The sequence below is a fragment of the Trichosurus vulpecula genome, chromosome 2 (assembly GCF_011100635.1).
Source record: "Trichosurus vulpecula isolate mTriVul1 chromosome 2, mTriVul1.pri, whole genome shotgun sequence".
Lineage (NCBI taxonomy): Eukaryota > Metazoa > Chordata > Mammalia > Diprotodontia > Phalangeridae > Trichosurus > Trichosurus vulpecula.
In genome coordinates this window covers 49,015,407-49,028,929 of record NC_050574.1, presented here as the reverse complement: position 1 = coordinate 49,028,929, position 13,523 = coordinate 49,015,407, and the positions used below count along the sequence as shown (strand labels likewise).

Here is a 13,523-nt window from a genome sequence, read left to right as displayed (position 1 = left end):
ATCTCTCCTCGAGCTTTCTATAGCATCCCTTTCTCCCCACACAAGTAGCTGAGGATCTTGCCTCATTCTACAATAAGAAAATGGGGGCCATTTACTGAGATCTCTTATTTTCTCCCTTCCTCATCTCACAGTCCTCTTCCCCCACTGTCTTCTCCTTCACCTCTGTCTCAAGTGAAGAGTTAGCCATTCTCCTTCCCAAGGCAAGCCTCCTCTACAAGCACGTTCCATTTCATCTTCTCCGGAAGATTGTGCTCTATCATCCCTACTCAGTGCAGCCTCTGAAGCTGAGATGCAACAAAGAATGGATCATTTCTCTGCTGCTTGTGCGAATATTGGCCTAACAGTTTAACACCAAGAAAACACAGGTACTCCCATCAGCACCACGCCCCCCATACATGGAGCCCTTTGTTATAGCAAATGGAGAAGTTTTGAACACTGTGGATAAGTTCGCTTACCTTGGCAGTATACTTTCTAGGGATGTACACATTGATAATGAGGTTGAGGCACACACACATTGCCAGAGCTAGCTCAGTGTTTGGGAGACGCAGAAGGAAAGTATGGAAGAGAAGAGGTATTAGACTGACCACCAAACTGAAGGTCTACAGAGCCTTTGTGCTGACCTCATTGTTGTATGCCTGTGAAACCTGGACAGTCTACCAGCACCATGCCAGGAAACTGAATCACTTCCATTTGAATTGTCTAAGGAAGATTCTGAGGATCACCTGGCAGGGTAAGGTACCAGACACTGAGGTCCTCGAACTAAATTGCCAAGCATTCAAACTCTGCTGTAGAGAGTGCAACTACAATGGTCTGGCCATGCTGTTCGAATGCCAAAACTGTGCTTGCCTAAAACAAGATGGGGAATGTCAGAACCATCCAGATTCTATCTAATTAAATTCAGTTCACATTGCTTTTGTGCCTGTTTCTTTTAAGGTTTTAGAAATGGATTATCTCATGTTCTGTTACGTTCAAAGTTCCTAAGAAAGGTTGCTTCTCTTAGAACATTGTAGCAAGAAGGACATTCCCATTCTACTGCATGTCTCTTGTTCCCCATTTTTCACAGTCATCTGATTCTTTGGAGGCAATTTAACTGAAATATTAATTGAGAGGATTCTTGAAAGTTATGGCAAATTTAGTCAGTTACTTATATCATGAACAAATTAAGAAATGGTTTAGATCAGTGGTGTTAGATCCAAATAGGACCTACAGGCTTAATAACTTCAAAAACCACAAATTAACATTATCTGTGTTGTGTTGTATTTTTATTTATTTTGTTAAATATTTCCCAAATACATTTACTCTATTTCTGACTTCTGGAGTTTGACATTTCTGGCTTAGAGAATATTGCTTTCCTTGTTATTTCTTAAAAAGATCAAACCTAGATGATTATTTCAAGGAAAAAAACCCATCAAAGTTTTGTTTCTAAGGGATAGTCATTATACTAAAAGTTTGTGGAAACTTAAGTAGATTTCTGATCATTTTGGCACTTTTTGGGAATACCACAGTAAGAAATAGCTCACTTACAAATGAAGAGAACCTGCTGACCAAGGTGCCATTAGGAATCCTTGAAGATTTGTCATGAGCCAGCAGCAGGTACCTGTCTTTATAGGCTATGACTGAAGTCTCATAGCTTGGTATTAACATTGATTTATGAAGCAATTTGCCCAAATTTCTCCCTTGTTTTGGAGGTTGAGCAGTGACTGCCTTGAACCACAGAAGATATAAGTATGCCTGGTCTGTGCTCCATCCTGGATACCCATCACACTCCCTCTTAGTCATCCCTATTCCATAACTGAACATGACAATATACTTAAATATTTTCTATTGAAAATAAAGCATGTAATATGTCTACTTCCTGTGTTTCCAACTGATTTGGATGTCAGTAAAGCTAGTTGTATTAGCATGTTAACTCTGACCTCCGTAGACAGTTACTAGATGTTTTGAGGAGATTATTGTTTTTTTCTTAGTACCAAAGCAGTAATTTTAAGGGCTGTATTAGAAAGCTAGCAATTTCCTGTCACCAACTGACAAATGTTCTGCCCACAAATGAGATCTGCTTTCGAGCTTTGGGTAATTATGAAGATATGGAGTTTGATTTTTCTCTTGGCACTTCAAAACTCAGTTTCATCTTCCTGTTTTCTGGGCTTTGTGGCATAAGTTGCATTTTTCTCTCTTCAGAGGCAAGATGATCCGTGAAAAGCTTGGACTCTGTTTATGAGGAGACATCATTCTCTAACCATACTGTTTCTGATTCCTTCTAGGTTCTTATCCCTCCCCTAAAGCTGGAGCTACTCTAGTGGTGTACAAGGACTTGCTTGTGTTGTTTGGGGGCTGGACACGGCCGAGCCCTTACCCTCTGCACCAACCTGAGAGGTTCTTCGATGAAATACACACTTACTCACCCTCTAAAAATTGGTAAGCATTGCAGAGGAGAGCCTTTGATTGCAGGTCAGGAACCTCTTCCTCTGAAAGCTTTAGCAATGAGGAAGGGCTAAACAAATTTTGGTACTTGAATTAATGAAATATTACTTTACCATAAGAAATTCTGAATATGAAGAAATCAGAAGGACTTGGGAATACTTACATGAACTGATGCAGTAAAACAGCCAGCACCAGGAAAACAGTGGACATGAGTACAGTGATGTACAGGGCCAGAATAAAGGCAGAACCGATGCTTCCACATCGAAGAGAGGAGATTCACCCCCCTTTTGGTAGAGGTTGAAGACTGTGGGTGGGGAACATTGCATTGAGCTGTCAGCTGAACTGCCCATCCCCCCACCTTTAAAATTCTGAGTTATAAAGATTTGCTTGCAGGGGGTGGGGTGGGGAAAGAAGTATATATTCGTAAATGAAGATAATACAAAAACAATAATAAAATTCTTAAAATAAAAAAAGAACAGTGTCCCATATACTTGCCGTTTGAGATTAATAAAAACTTCTTGCTTTGAAAAAGTAGGAGTGATAGCTGCCTCTAGTCCTGAAATAAGTGATAACAACCCTGTTGGTGCCCTAAGACCTTTGCTGCTCTTTTCTAGCAGTTTGCAAAACAGATAAGTCCTTGTCCTCTCCTGTATTTTCCCAGACTCCTAACAGCTTGAAAATTTTTTCCTTACCAAATGAAAAATCTCCTTTCTCCGTAATGAAACGATACTGAGCACAAGACTCTTCCATAGGAATGCTTGTTAAATGTGTGATTGGTTCATCAAGGTAAAATGAGGAAAAGTTGCTCTTTGTTCACTGTAGGGCTCATTCAGCTAACCATTGAAGGTACTGGGAGCTACATGGACATTTCATATGAACTGCCTACAATAAGAATTTAGATTTGGGTTTAAGGAATATGGCAGTGTGGAGTGGGGAGCAGATAGTCTGCTATTAAGATGAATGGCTTCCGGTTTTTAAACTTGGATATCCTGATTCCTTTCTGTCATCTTTCAATAGGTGGAATTGCATAGTAACGACGCATGGACCACCACCTATGGCAGGCCACTCCTCTTGTGTGATAGAGGACAAGATGATTGTCTTTGGTGGTTCCTTAGGATCCCGGCAAATGTAAGCGTATACAGCTTGTTTCGCCAGTCAGAACGATTTGTACTGGGAGTCTTCTCTTCTCACTGTTCTGAAAGCACGTGGACATCAGAGCCATGTCTGATCTCAGCTTTGGATGTAGAGGCAGTGAGGTTGTCCAGTGCGCAGAGCACTGCTCTTGGGGTCAGGAAGAATGGACCCCAAGTTTTTGACTGGCTGCGTGGTTCTGGTCAGGGCACATCCTTATTGGAGCCTCCGTGTCCTCCACCATAAAAAGAGGAGGTTGGACTCAGTTGTCTCCAAGTTGTCTCTGATTTTATGCAGTAAGTACAAGAGGATCATAGGGCGGAGATTATGGACAGTCCAGTTCATTCAATTCAGAGAGAGCACTGTGTGCTTAGCACTAAAGGAAGAGTGAAGTCTTGATAAAATTAGGGTCTCCTGGGAGGGCATAGGGGTACAGGGATAAGACATGGCCCTAGGTATTATCTCTTCCTCATATGTGTTATGGTTAAATTCTTGAGTTTCTTTGTGAGGTTCAGTTTTGTCACCTAAGAGGGGCTGGGAGAGGCTTCATGGAGATGGGTAGAGTTTGAATAGGGCTTAAAAGGATAGGTAGGAACTCACTGAGCTTCGAGGAGGCTGATTGGAAAGGATAAGGGGGCAAAAGAAGTGGTCATCTTTATCAAAGCTTCTAGTGTCTCCTCTTCCCTATTACTGTGTTTAGGACGTAGTCCAGGACAGGGGTGGGGAACCTGTGGCCTTCTAAGTCCTTGGGTGCTGCCTTCTGACTGAGTCCAAGTTTTACAAAACTAATCCTTTTATTGAGGGGATTTTATTCTGTGAAGTTTGCATTCAGTCAAAGGGCCGCACTTGAGGACCTAGAGGGCCACATGTGGCCTTGAGGCTGCAGGTTCCTCACCCCTGGTCTATTACTAAGATACTGTGCCAGTGACTGTCAGCTTCAGGAACACTTCAGTAACTCTGCCTGGTGTTCTGTTGTGAAATTTTCAGGAGTAAAACCATTCTAGAAAGGGCTCTCCCCTCTCTTATTGTCATCCTGTGCCAGCTAGAAAAATGTCACCCAAGGTAGGCATGTTCCCATCTACCCATGGAGAGGTTATTTAGCTCACCCTTAAGTATTCAGGAAAGTCATTTTAATTTTTTGCAAGTTATTTTACATTAAAATGAGGAAGGTGGTGTGATGCAATGGAGAGAGTGCTGAGTCAGAGGACTTGAATTCAAATTCTGGCCCTGCCACCAGTTACTGGCATGACCTTGGGCAAGTCACATAACTTCTCTGCGGGCTTCAATTTTCTCATCAGCAAAACAAGAGGGTTGGGGAACTGTCCCCTAGAATTCCTTCTAGCTCTAGTTCTCTGCTCCTGTGAGTTCAAGAAGCAGGATACTCTAGAGGTGGTTAATCATAATAAAATGGAAATTGCTGCTTGTTACTCCTTGTTCCTGTGAAGGTTTAATGCCAGAATGAACACCTCTATTGAGGTATTCATAGGCTTTGTGCCCGTCTGGCCTTCTTTAGTCTTTGTGAAATTGTCTTTTTTTTTCCACTTAAGGAAGAAGTCATTGAGTCCTTGGAGTTCCTAGGAGGAGATAGGGCCTGGTGTTTGGCTGTTTTCATTTTCTTTCTTCTGGCCTTTACATTGAAAATAAATAGTTTGGGCTCTTTCAAAAGCTTCTCATGGAGAATCATCATTTACCCTGCTCTTGGATAAGTTCCTTTACATATTAGTTAGTGAATAGACCTTACCCCAGAAAGAGGCAACTTCATGTCCTGGAGAGAGTGCTGAGCTGGCGGCTCAAGAGGTCAGGGGCCTGGTCTTGCTTTTGCTACTAAACTGGCCAGTTGACCCTGGAAAAGTGCCATTGCTTCTAGCCTCCTTTTCCAGCTTTGAAACACGTGGGGACTGCGTGTGTGTCCTCCAGCCACTGCTTTAGTTCTGGCTTTCTGTGTAACAGGCTTGCTTAGGGATGTTGGTCCCACTCATTCCACTAACTAGTGATGAGGGACTCTTCATGGCCTTGTATAATCAGCTTTGTGATTGTGTTCTTATCTTCTAGGAGCAATGATGTCTGGGTCCTCGACCTTGAGCAGTGGGCCTGGTCCAAACCTAATGTCTCTGGCCCCAGCCCTCACCCTCGAGGCGGCCAGTCTCAGGTGCCTAGTAGTTAACAGTTATTCTTCAATAGATTCCAGAGCATATTTTGGTTGGGAGTAGGGGTGGAGGAAGTCAGGGGGAGGGGAAAGGGGTCTCAAAGCAGCTACCAAACAATTATACATATGCCCTCAACTAGGAGAATTCATTGTTTTCTTCTGCTTCATTAAATTTCCATCTCCTAATGGATCTTGCTTATTTATGGTTGGTGTTGATTTTGCTTTTCCTAAAGCCTTGGGTTCACTTAGTACTTTTAGCAAGAGACCTTTCACTGTATGTGACCTGCACTTCTATTTTAATATATGACCAACCAAAAAAATAGTTGTAAGGAGGCATATTTCACATAAACATAAGGAAAAATTTCCTAGTTTCCCTTTGGTGGACTTTTTGAATAGCAGTTGAGTGACCTTGTCAGGATCATGGTAGAGCAGATTCCTTTCAGATACCTGTTAACTAAGAAGGCCTCTGAGGCCCTTCCAACTTTGAGGTTCTGGGATTCTGTTATCAAGTGAATCACCAGTAATTTATTTACATTAAGTAACTAGAGTTTTCATAATTATGGGGAACTTTAGGGGATATTAGCAACCAGAGTGATCAGATTTTCTTGGATATTAAGTACATACCACCAAGGCATAAGGCCTTGTGTATTTATAAGATTATTTTAAATTTCTTCTCTTCCCACTTTCCTTTGGCTCTTCTAGATTGTCATAGATGATGAAACTATCCTGATCCTTGGAGGATGTGGTGGCCCCAATGCAGTAAGTACAGAGAACACTGCCTAAGAGCCAACTGCTTTGGGAATGGTTTAAAAACATGCTTCTTAGACTCCAAGTCACTGGGAGAACTTTGTCCTCACCTTCCTTTAGGCTGTGATGTTCCTTCATTTCACTTCCTTTGGGAAAGCTGCTAGCACATGTCCCTTTGGTCCTTCACTCACAGCTGACCAGCAGTGAGGTAACAGCTAGGAAAGCACTGAACATAGGAGATGCTGAATCACATCCTGGCACCGACAGGAGACCCGTGGCCTTGGACGGAGCTCCTCTCCTGGCTCACTGAACAACTCTTAGTGCATCTGTCAGGAGCTCTTGTAACTACAGAACTTACTCAAGAAATAGGAGTGGTTGTTAATGGAAACTGTAGTCCTAACTCAGGTGGCTGGCTCTTTTCTCCAGTACTTAAAACTTTTTTCCCCTTTGTTTCACCAACACCTTGCATAGCAATGTCTTGTACACAGTCGGGATTTTGAAAATGTTTGTTGAATTGGGCAAGACTTGAAATTTTGATCATCTTTGGTTCACAAGTAATAAGCCAGTGTCTTTGACTTAGAATTTTCTGTTCTTTGTGAAAATCTATTCCGTAGTCTTGTGTCCTTGGTGACTTCTGCACTGTGTGCCTCTTTGTGAAATGTCTTTCATCAAGCCTGAGCTGCAGTCTTGTCTGGGTTTTTCCTTACAGCTGTTTAAGGATGCTTGGTTACTGCACATGCACTCCAGCCCCTGGACCTGGCAGCCCCTCAGGGTAGAGAATGAAGACCATGGAGCCCCAGAGCTGTGGTGCCACCCAGCCTGCCGGGTAAGCCTGGGGAGGGACCAGCAACTGGGAGGAAGAGTTGGCATAGGTGTCCATGTTAGCTGAAAAGCTAAGAGGTTCAAGGATGTCTGTGTGAGACCTAAGTTTTCTCAGCATGCTCAGGTGGTCTGGTGGCCTCTGTCACTAGGTAAATAGATGGTCTCTAACCCTAGCCTTGCACCAGCTCTCCCATAGATGCTGCTTTGATTTCTTCACAGCAGTATCAGAGAGAGCACACAACTGACCCTGACTCATGAAAGGGCATGTATTTCCTCAGTGAAGCACCATAGAATCTCAGTCATCCTGGCCTAACCCACAATGTAACAAGGCTCTCTTCTGCAGTATGCCTGTAATAGGTAATGGGAGCCATCTCCAGTCACTCCGATCTGTATCTGGTTGTTGGACCCAGATGACTCCAGAGGAGAGACGGAGGCTGGTGACTTTGCACAGCCCTGCCTCACTTAAATCCAATTGACTTGCAAGTCATGACATCACCTCCCTGATGTCATGGTCGTCATCCAGAATGAAGGACAAAGCACAAGTGGTAATTCATCTTCTGCTTGAATACCTCCAGTGAAAAGGAGCCCACTACCTTCTTTAAAAATTTTTTTGTTGATGCTTTTTGTTTTTTATATCACCATAATTTCTTCTGGTATTCCTTCTCTACCCGCAGGGGTTTGGCAATTACAAAGAATGTTTTTAATAGAACCAAAAAAAGGAAAAAATCAGCAAAAATAATCACTACACTGAAAAAGTGGGATAATACCTGTAATGATCTACGCTTACAGCCCTTCCACCTCTGCAAAGGAGTATATTGGAGGTGTCTCCTCTAATCTTTGGCTTTTCTCTTTTTTGTTATTTATAATTTTGCACTTTTCACATTTGTTGGTTTTTTTGGTATTGTAATCATTATGTGTATTGTTTTCTTGGCTCTGCTGACATTACTCAGCATCAGTCCATGTTAAACTTTCCATACTTCTTTATCATTTCTCAAGCACAGTGATTTTCCAGTTCATTCATTACCACAGTGGTTTAGCCATTTTCTGATCTGAGGGCATCTACCTTGTTACCCAGTTCTTTGCTACCTCAAAAAGTGCTACTATAAATGTTCTGGTGTATGTGGAAACTTATTAGTGATTTCCTTGGGGTCTTTGCCTAGAAGCAGAATCTGAGTCAAGGGGTATGGGCATTTTAGTCACTTTGTTTGCATAATTACACGTTCTTTCCACTCGGTAGTGCTGATTCACAGCTCTACCAACAGTACACTAGCGTGCCTGCCTTCCCACAACTCCTTCAACTTTGATTATTTCTATCTTTTGTCATCTTTGCCAGTTTGCTGGGTCTGAGGTGGAACCTTGGGATTGTTTTGATTTTCATTTCTCCTATTAGTAGTGATTCTTTCACATGGTTGTTAAAGAATTTGAAATTCTTTGTAGAACTTTTTATCCTTTGACTATTGGGGAACGACTTTTAGTCTTTTGTAGATATGTTAGTTGTTTCTTTATGTAGGATACCAAACTATATCTATATCTAAGAAATTTGATACAAAGATTTTTCCCTCCATTTGACTAATTTCCTTCTCATCCTAGGTATGTTAATTTTGTTTGTATAGAAGCTTTTCAGTTTCATGTAATTGAAGTCATCTGTTTTATCTTTTGTAATTGCCTCTGTCCCTTGTTTGGGTAAGAATATATCTCCTACCCATAGCTGTAAAAGATATATGACCTGCTTCTTTTTTAATTTTTTCATTGGTATGATTTTAATATTAAAGTCAGATATCCTTTTTGTTTATCATAGACTATGGTATATAGTGTTAGTCTAAGCTTTATTTCTGCCACACTACTTTTCAGTTTTCCCAACGGTTTTTATCAAATAGGGAGTTCTTTCCTAAATAACTTATGTTTCCCAGTTTATTGGACACTGGTTTATTGAATTTAATTGTTTGTGTTTCTCCTATGTCTACTCTCTTCCACTGATGTATTTGTCTATTTTTAACCAATACCAGATCAGTCCACTGCTTTCTGAGGCAACCTGTTTCACTTTTGGAAAGCTCTAGGGAATGTTTCCTTCTACCAAGGCTAAATCTGCCTCTGAAACCTCCCTTTCTTGCTCTTCATTCTGACCCGTAAGCCAAGCAGAACTTGTCTAATAATCCCCCTCCCATTAATTTCCAAGGAATTGAAGACAGTGATCACATCTTTCTTCTCTAAGCTAAATATCCCCTGTTCTTTCAATGAATCCTCCTATGACATGGCCTGGGGGCCATCATGTTCTAGCCCAGTTCTCCCTTGTGGTGCCCAGAACTCTGCACAATATTGAAGATGCAGTCCATTCAGGGCAGAAGACGATGGGATGGCCACCTTCCCTGTTCTGGACACTGTCCGAGGCAGGCTCTTGACTTGACTTGCAGTATATTACAATTTCCACATAGGTTTCACCTGAGCTATGGTTGTAGCCTTTGATGAGGTTCCCTGTTATGTGGCCTTTGTGACTGAGCTTTAGGTAGAGGTGCAGAAAGGACTAGCTGGGCTTGAGCCACACCTCCTCATCCTCCCTTTTTGCAGCTGATTGGTTTTTTTTAACTCAGGTAGAATCATACATTTATTCGTGTTAAATTTCTTCTAAGGAGACTCAGTCCATTATTCCAGCCTATTGGGTACAGTAGCAGAGTTGATGGATATTTCTTTGTCTTTTAGGTGGGCCAGTGTGTAGTGGTTTTCAGCCAGGCTCCCAGTGGAAGAGCACCCCTCAGCCCAAGTCTGAACTCTCGCCCATCTCCTATCAGTGCCACTCCACCAGCTCTGGTACCTGAAACCCGAGAATATCGTTCCCAGTCTCCAGTAAGGAATATGGATGAAGCACCTTGTGTCAATGGTCGTTGGGGAACCTTACGCCCCAGGGCACCGAGGCAGACCCCATCAGGATCCCGAGAAGGGAGCCTTTCCCCTGCCAGGGGCGATGGCTCACCTGTCCTCAATGGTGGAAATTTATCCCCAGGAGCAGCAGCAGTTGGTGGGGCCTCACTGGACAGCCCTGTTCAGGCAGTCTCTCCAAGTACCCCATCATCAGCTGAGGGCTATGACCTAAAGATGGGGCTTTCTCTGGCTCCCCGACGAGGGTCCCTGCCAGATCAGAAAGACCTAAGATTGGGATCGATGGATTTGAATTGGGATCTAAAACCTGCTTCCAGCAGTAGTCAGATGGATGGCATGGATGCCAGGACAGTCGGGGGGAGTGTGAGGAATCCTCCAGAGCAGACGAACGGAGTCCACACACCTCCTCACATGGCCAGTGCTCTCACGGGAGCTGTGTCTCCAGGTGCTCTCCGGCGGAGCCTGGAAGCAGTCAAAGCCCTTTCCTCTAAGGGCCCACCTACCCCTGCAGCACTGAGTCCCCCACTGGTGTCTTCCCCAGGCTCCCCAGGGAGCCAGAGCATGAGCAGCGTCGAGACGGTGCCCATCCCGCGCCCAGGGCCTGCCCAGGGTGACGGGCACTCCTTACCTCCCATCGCCCGGCGCTTGGGCCACCATCCACCACAGTCTCTGAACGTTGGCAAGCCCTTGTACCAGAGTATGAACTGCAAGCCCATGCAGATGTATGTGTTAGACATTAAAGACACTAAGGAGAAAGGGCGCGTCAAATGGAAAGTGTTTAACAGCAGTTCTGTGGTTGGCCCACCTGAGACCAGTCTGCACACAGTGGTGCAAGGCAGGGGGGAACTCATCATTTTTGGTGGCCTCATGGACAAGAAACAGAATGTGAAGTACTATCCCAAAACAAATGCCTTGTACTTTGTGCGAGCAAAAAGATAATATGGCAAAAACTTGGTTCCAAACCTTTTTCCTTTCTGTGGCTTTTTAATTTTGAATTTTACACTGTCATGCAGGCATTCAAACTGTGAATTGGGCAAACAAAGAATTAAATAGCCCCACAAACCAAAACCCCAATTCCCAATCTAATGCTCGCTCTGGGCTAGGGTCAGATCCCCATTTAAAAAAGAAATTATATAAAATATCTATATCTATATCTATATCTATATTCTATAGCCAACTCTGTTTACAAAAGGGGAGAAATCTCCGTGCTGGTTCAGATAAACTGGTTGCTGTGTTTTAGCAGAGGCTCTGCTGCCTTTTTCTGTTCTGCTGGTAATTAGACCAGGAATTTAGGGAACAGATCACCTATCAGCAGTTCCCTTCCCAGAGAACTGAAGAGCTCCAGGTAAGAAGGAGGTGCAGGGGGGTGCCCGTGAGCTCATGTCCCCTGAGAGATCAGTGTGTGCAGGACCAGACCCAGGGGCTGCGGAGAAGCTACTGCAGGAGGAATGGTAGTGACACGTGGAGGAGACAGTGAAGGAAAGGAAGTTGTTCCGTGTCTTTGTGCCCAGGCCCCAGGGCCTGCCCTGGCTAGAAGGAGCAGGGCTAAATCATTTGTTTGTGATTATGAAATCGCTGACTATCACATTTGGTTGTGAGTTGCCAAAACCCAGGTCCCCTTCAACTTTCTCTCCCCCTTAAATGTCATTTTGTGGAATCTGCCTTTCCTTCTTGTAGGATTTCTATGCAAATGTGGATGTTCAGGGTTGTTTAAAGCCCTGCATTCACACTTTGCAGATGAAAGTAAAATTGAGACTTAGAATCCTAAGATGACCACGTATTTCTCAGAAATATTTGGGGGGGCTTGACTTTTTCCCCAGCATTCTTAGCAAGCCAGTGGAGGATTCAAAGATGCTTTGAATCATCTGAGGCTTTACACATAAGACATTTTTAGCACCTTAAAATTGCTTTCTCTTCTACACATTTTTTTTTCCTGCCAGTGAGCATCAGACGTATACAGCCACATTTGTAAAGGATGTAAGAAGTTGGAGGGCAGATATTTCTCATCCTCAGAAAGGGTTTGTCTTGTTAGATGGATAGAAGAGGGTCCTTTTCCCAGAAATTGGTTTGGCCCTTTCTGCAGCTGTGTTTTCTGGTTTGCCATCAGGCAAGAGATTCAGTTCAAGTCGTGGAGTCTGGTGAAGCAGACTGACAGGCTAGGAAGCTCTATCCAACACAGTCCTGCAGACAGCACCGGCATCAGTCAAATGCAGCTTGGGCACTTTTCTCATTTGTTCTGAGGTAGATGAGATTCTCAGGCAATCTCCAAAACCATGGCCTGGACACAGGAAATACTGGCAAAAACCTAACTCTAATGACATCAGCAGGTATCAGGTATCAGGCTGATCACTTAATTGTGATTATTAGTGATTTTATCATCTGATGGAAGAAGTATTTTTTCCCTTAACATTCAGGTCTGATTTTTTTTTTAAATGAAGAATTCCCCCCCCCCCCCCCCCAATCTTGTTGGAGTTTCCCAGATGTAAGTGATCAAAGAGACTTCACTTCTTCCAGTTCTGGGGGCTTGGTTTTTAGCCCTTGGGATTCATTTTCTCATGGTACAGTATGAAGAATTCCTTTCTCACTGCTGCCCCGCCCCCCACCCCCAACCTGAAATGTCTGGTGCTGGTAGAAAAGCTCTCCTGTTGCCAAGTCCTGTTAGGAGCCAGTTCCCATCAGCGGGATGTGTGTCTGAGAAGCTGTTCCATCCCAGCTGAGTAATCCTCACGCGTGCCTACTTACTGTATTACCTGACTAATTAAAGCTCAGCATGCATCTCCCCCAGATAACCTGTTTAGGGGCTTTTTCCAGTTCCCATTTGGCAAGGACTGTTAGGTTGTGTGGGATCTCCAGTCAAACTGAAAATATATACTAGAAGAATAGTAATTTAGCCATGGTTACTTAATAGAGAGCAACTTTATCCATGAAATTATGTTTGTGAGCAGTTGTCTCCACACCCAGTTCCTATTTAAATATAATTAAGCATCTAGAAGATAAGGAGTGGGGTGGGGGGGGGGTGGGCAGGAAGCTCCATGAAGGGTTGAAATCACACCTTTAAGAGAAACCCCATAAATCTGCTCTATTGACTTCCTAACTGGCCATCATTGCTCCTATAGAGAGGAGGCAAAGGAGGGGTAGGGTGTGTGTGTGTGTGTGTGTGTGTGTGTGTGTGTGTGTGTGTGTGTGTTTGTTTTCTTGCTGCCCCAGAAAGTTATCTTGGTTCCTTTGGAATCTGAGGGCATACAGTGTTGCACACATAATCCAAAACAAAACCGAGCATTTGTTTACAGCTCTTCAAGTCATCTTCCTTGTCCCCACACATCAGTCTTGGTATTGGCTAGGTGACACCTGCTTAATGATCCTTCAATCTGGTTGCCACCAA

General features: G+C 43.5%; 1 protein-coding gene across 1 annotated transcript in view; it reads left to right on the top strand.

Moving 5' to 3' along the window:
- FBXO42 (F-box protein 42) overlaps positions 1-11,380 on the top strand; it is a 102,674-nt gene extending 91,294 nt beyond the window's left edge. The window contains exons 5-10 of the mRNA XM_036746169.1: positions 2,262-2,415; positions 3,439-3,549; positions 5,605-5,701; positions 6,401-6,457; positions 7,155-7,271; positions 9,965-11,380. Of these exons, the coding sequence (XP_036602064.1) occupies positions 2,262-2,415; positions 3,439-3,549; positions 5,605-5,701; positions 6,401-6,457; positions 7,155-7,271; positions 9,965-11,080 (1,652 nt within the window). The 3' untranslated portion in view covers positions 11,081-11,380. The remainder of the gene's footprint in view (positions 1-2,261; positions 2,416-3,438; positions 3,550-5,604; positions 5,702-6,400; positions 6,458-7,154; positions 7,272-9,964) is intronic.
- Positions 11,381-13,523: the final 2,143 nt, after the last annotated feature.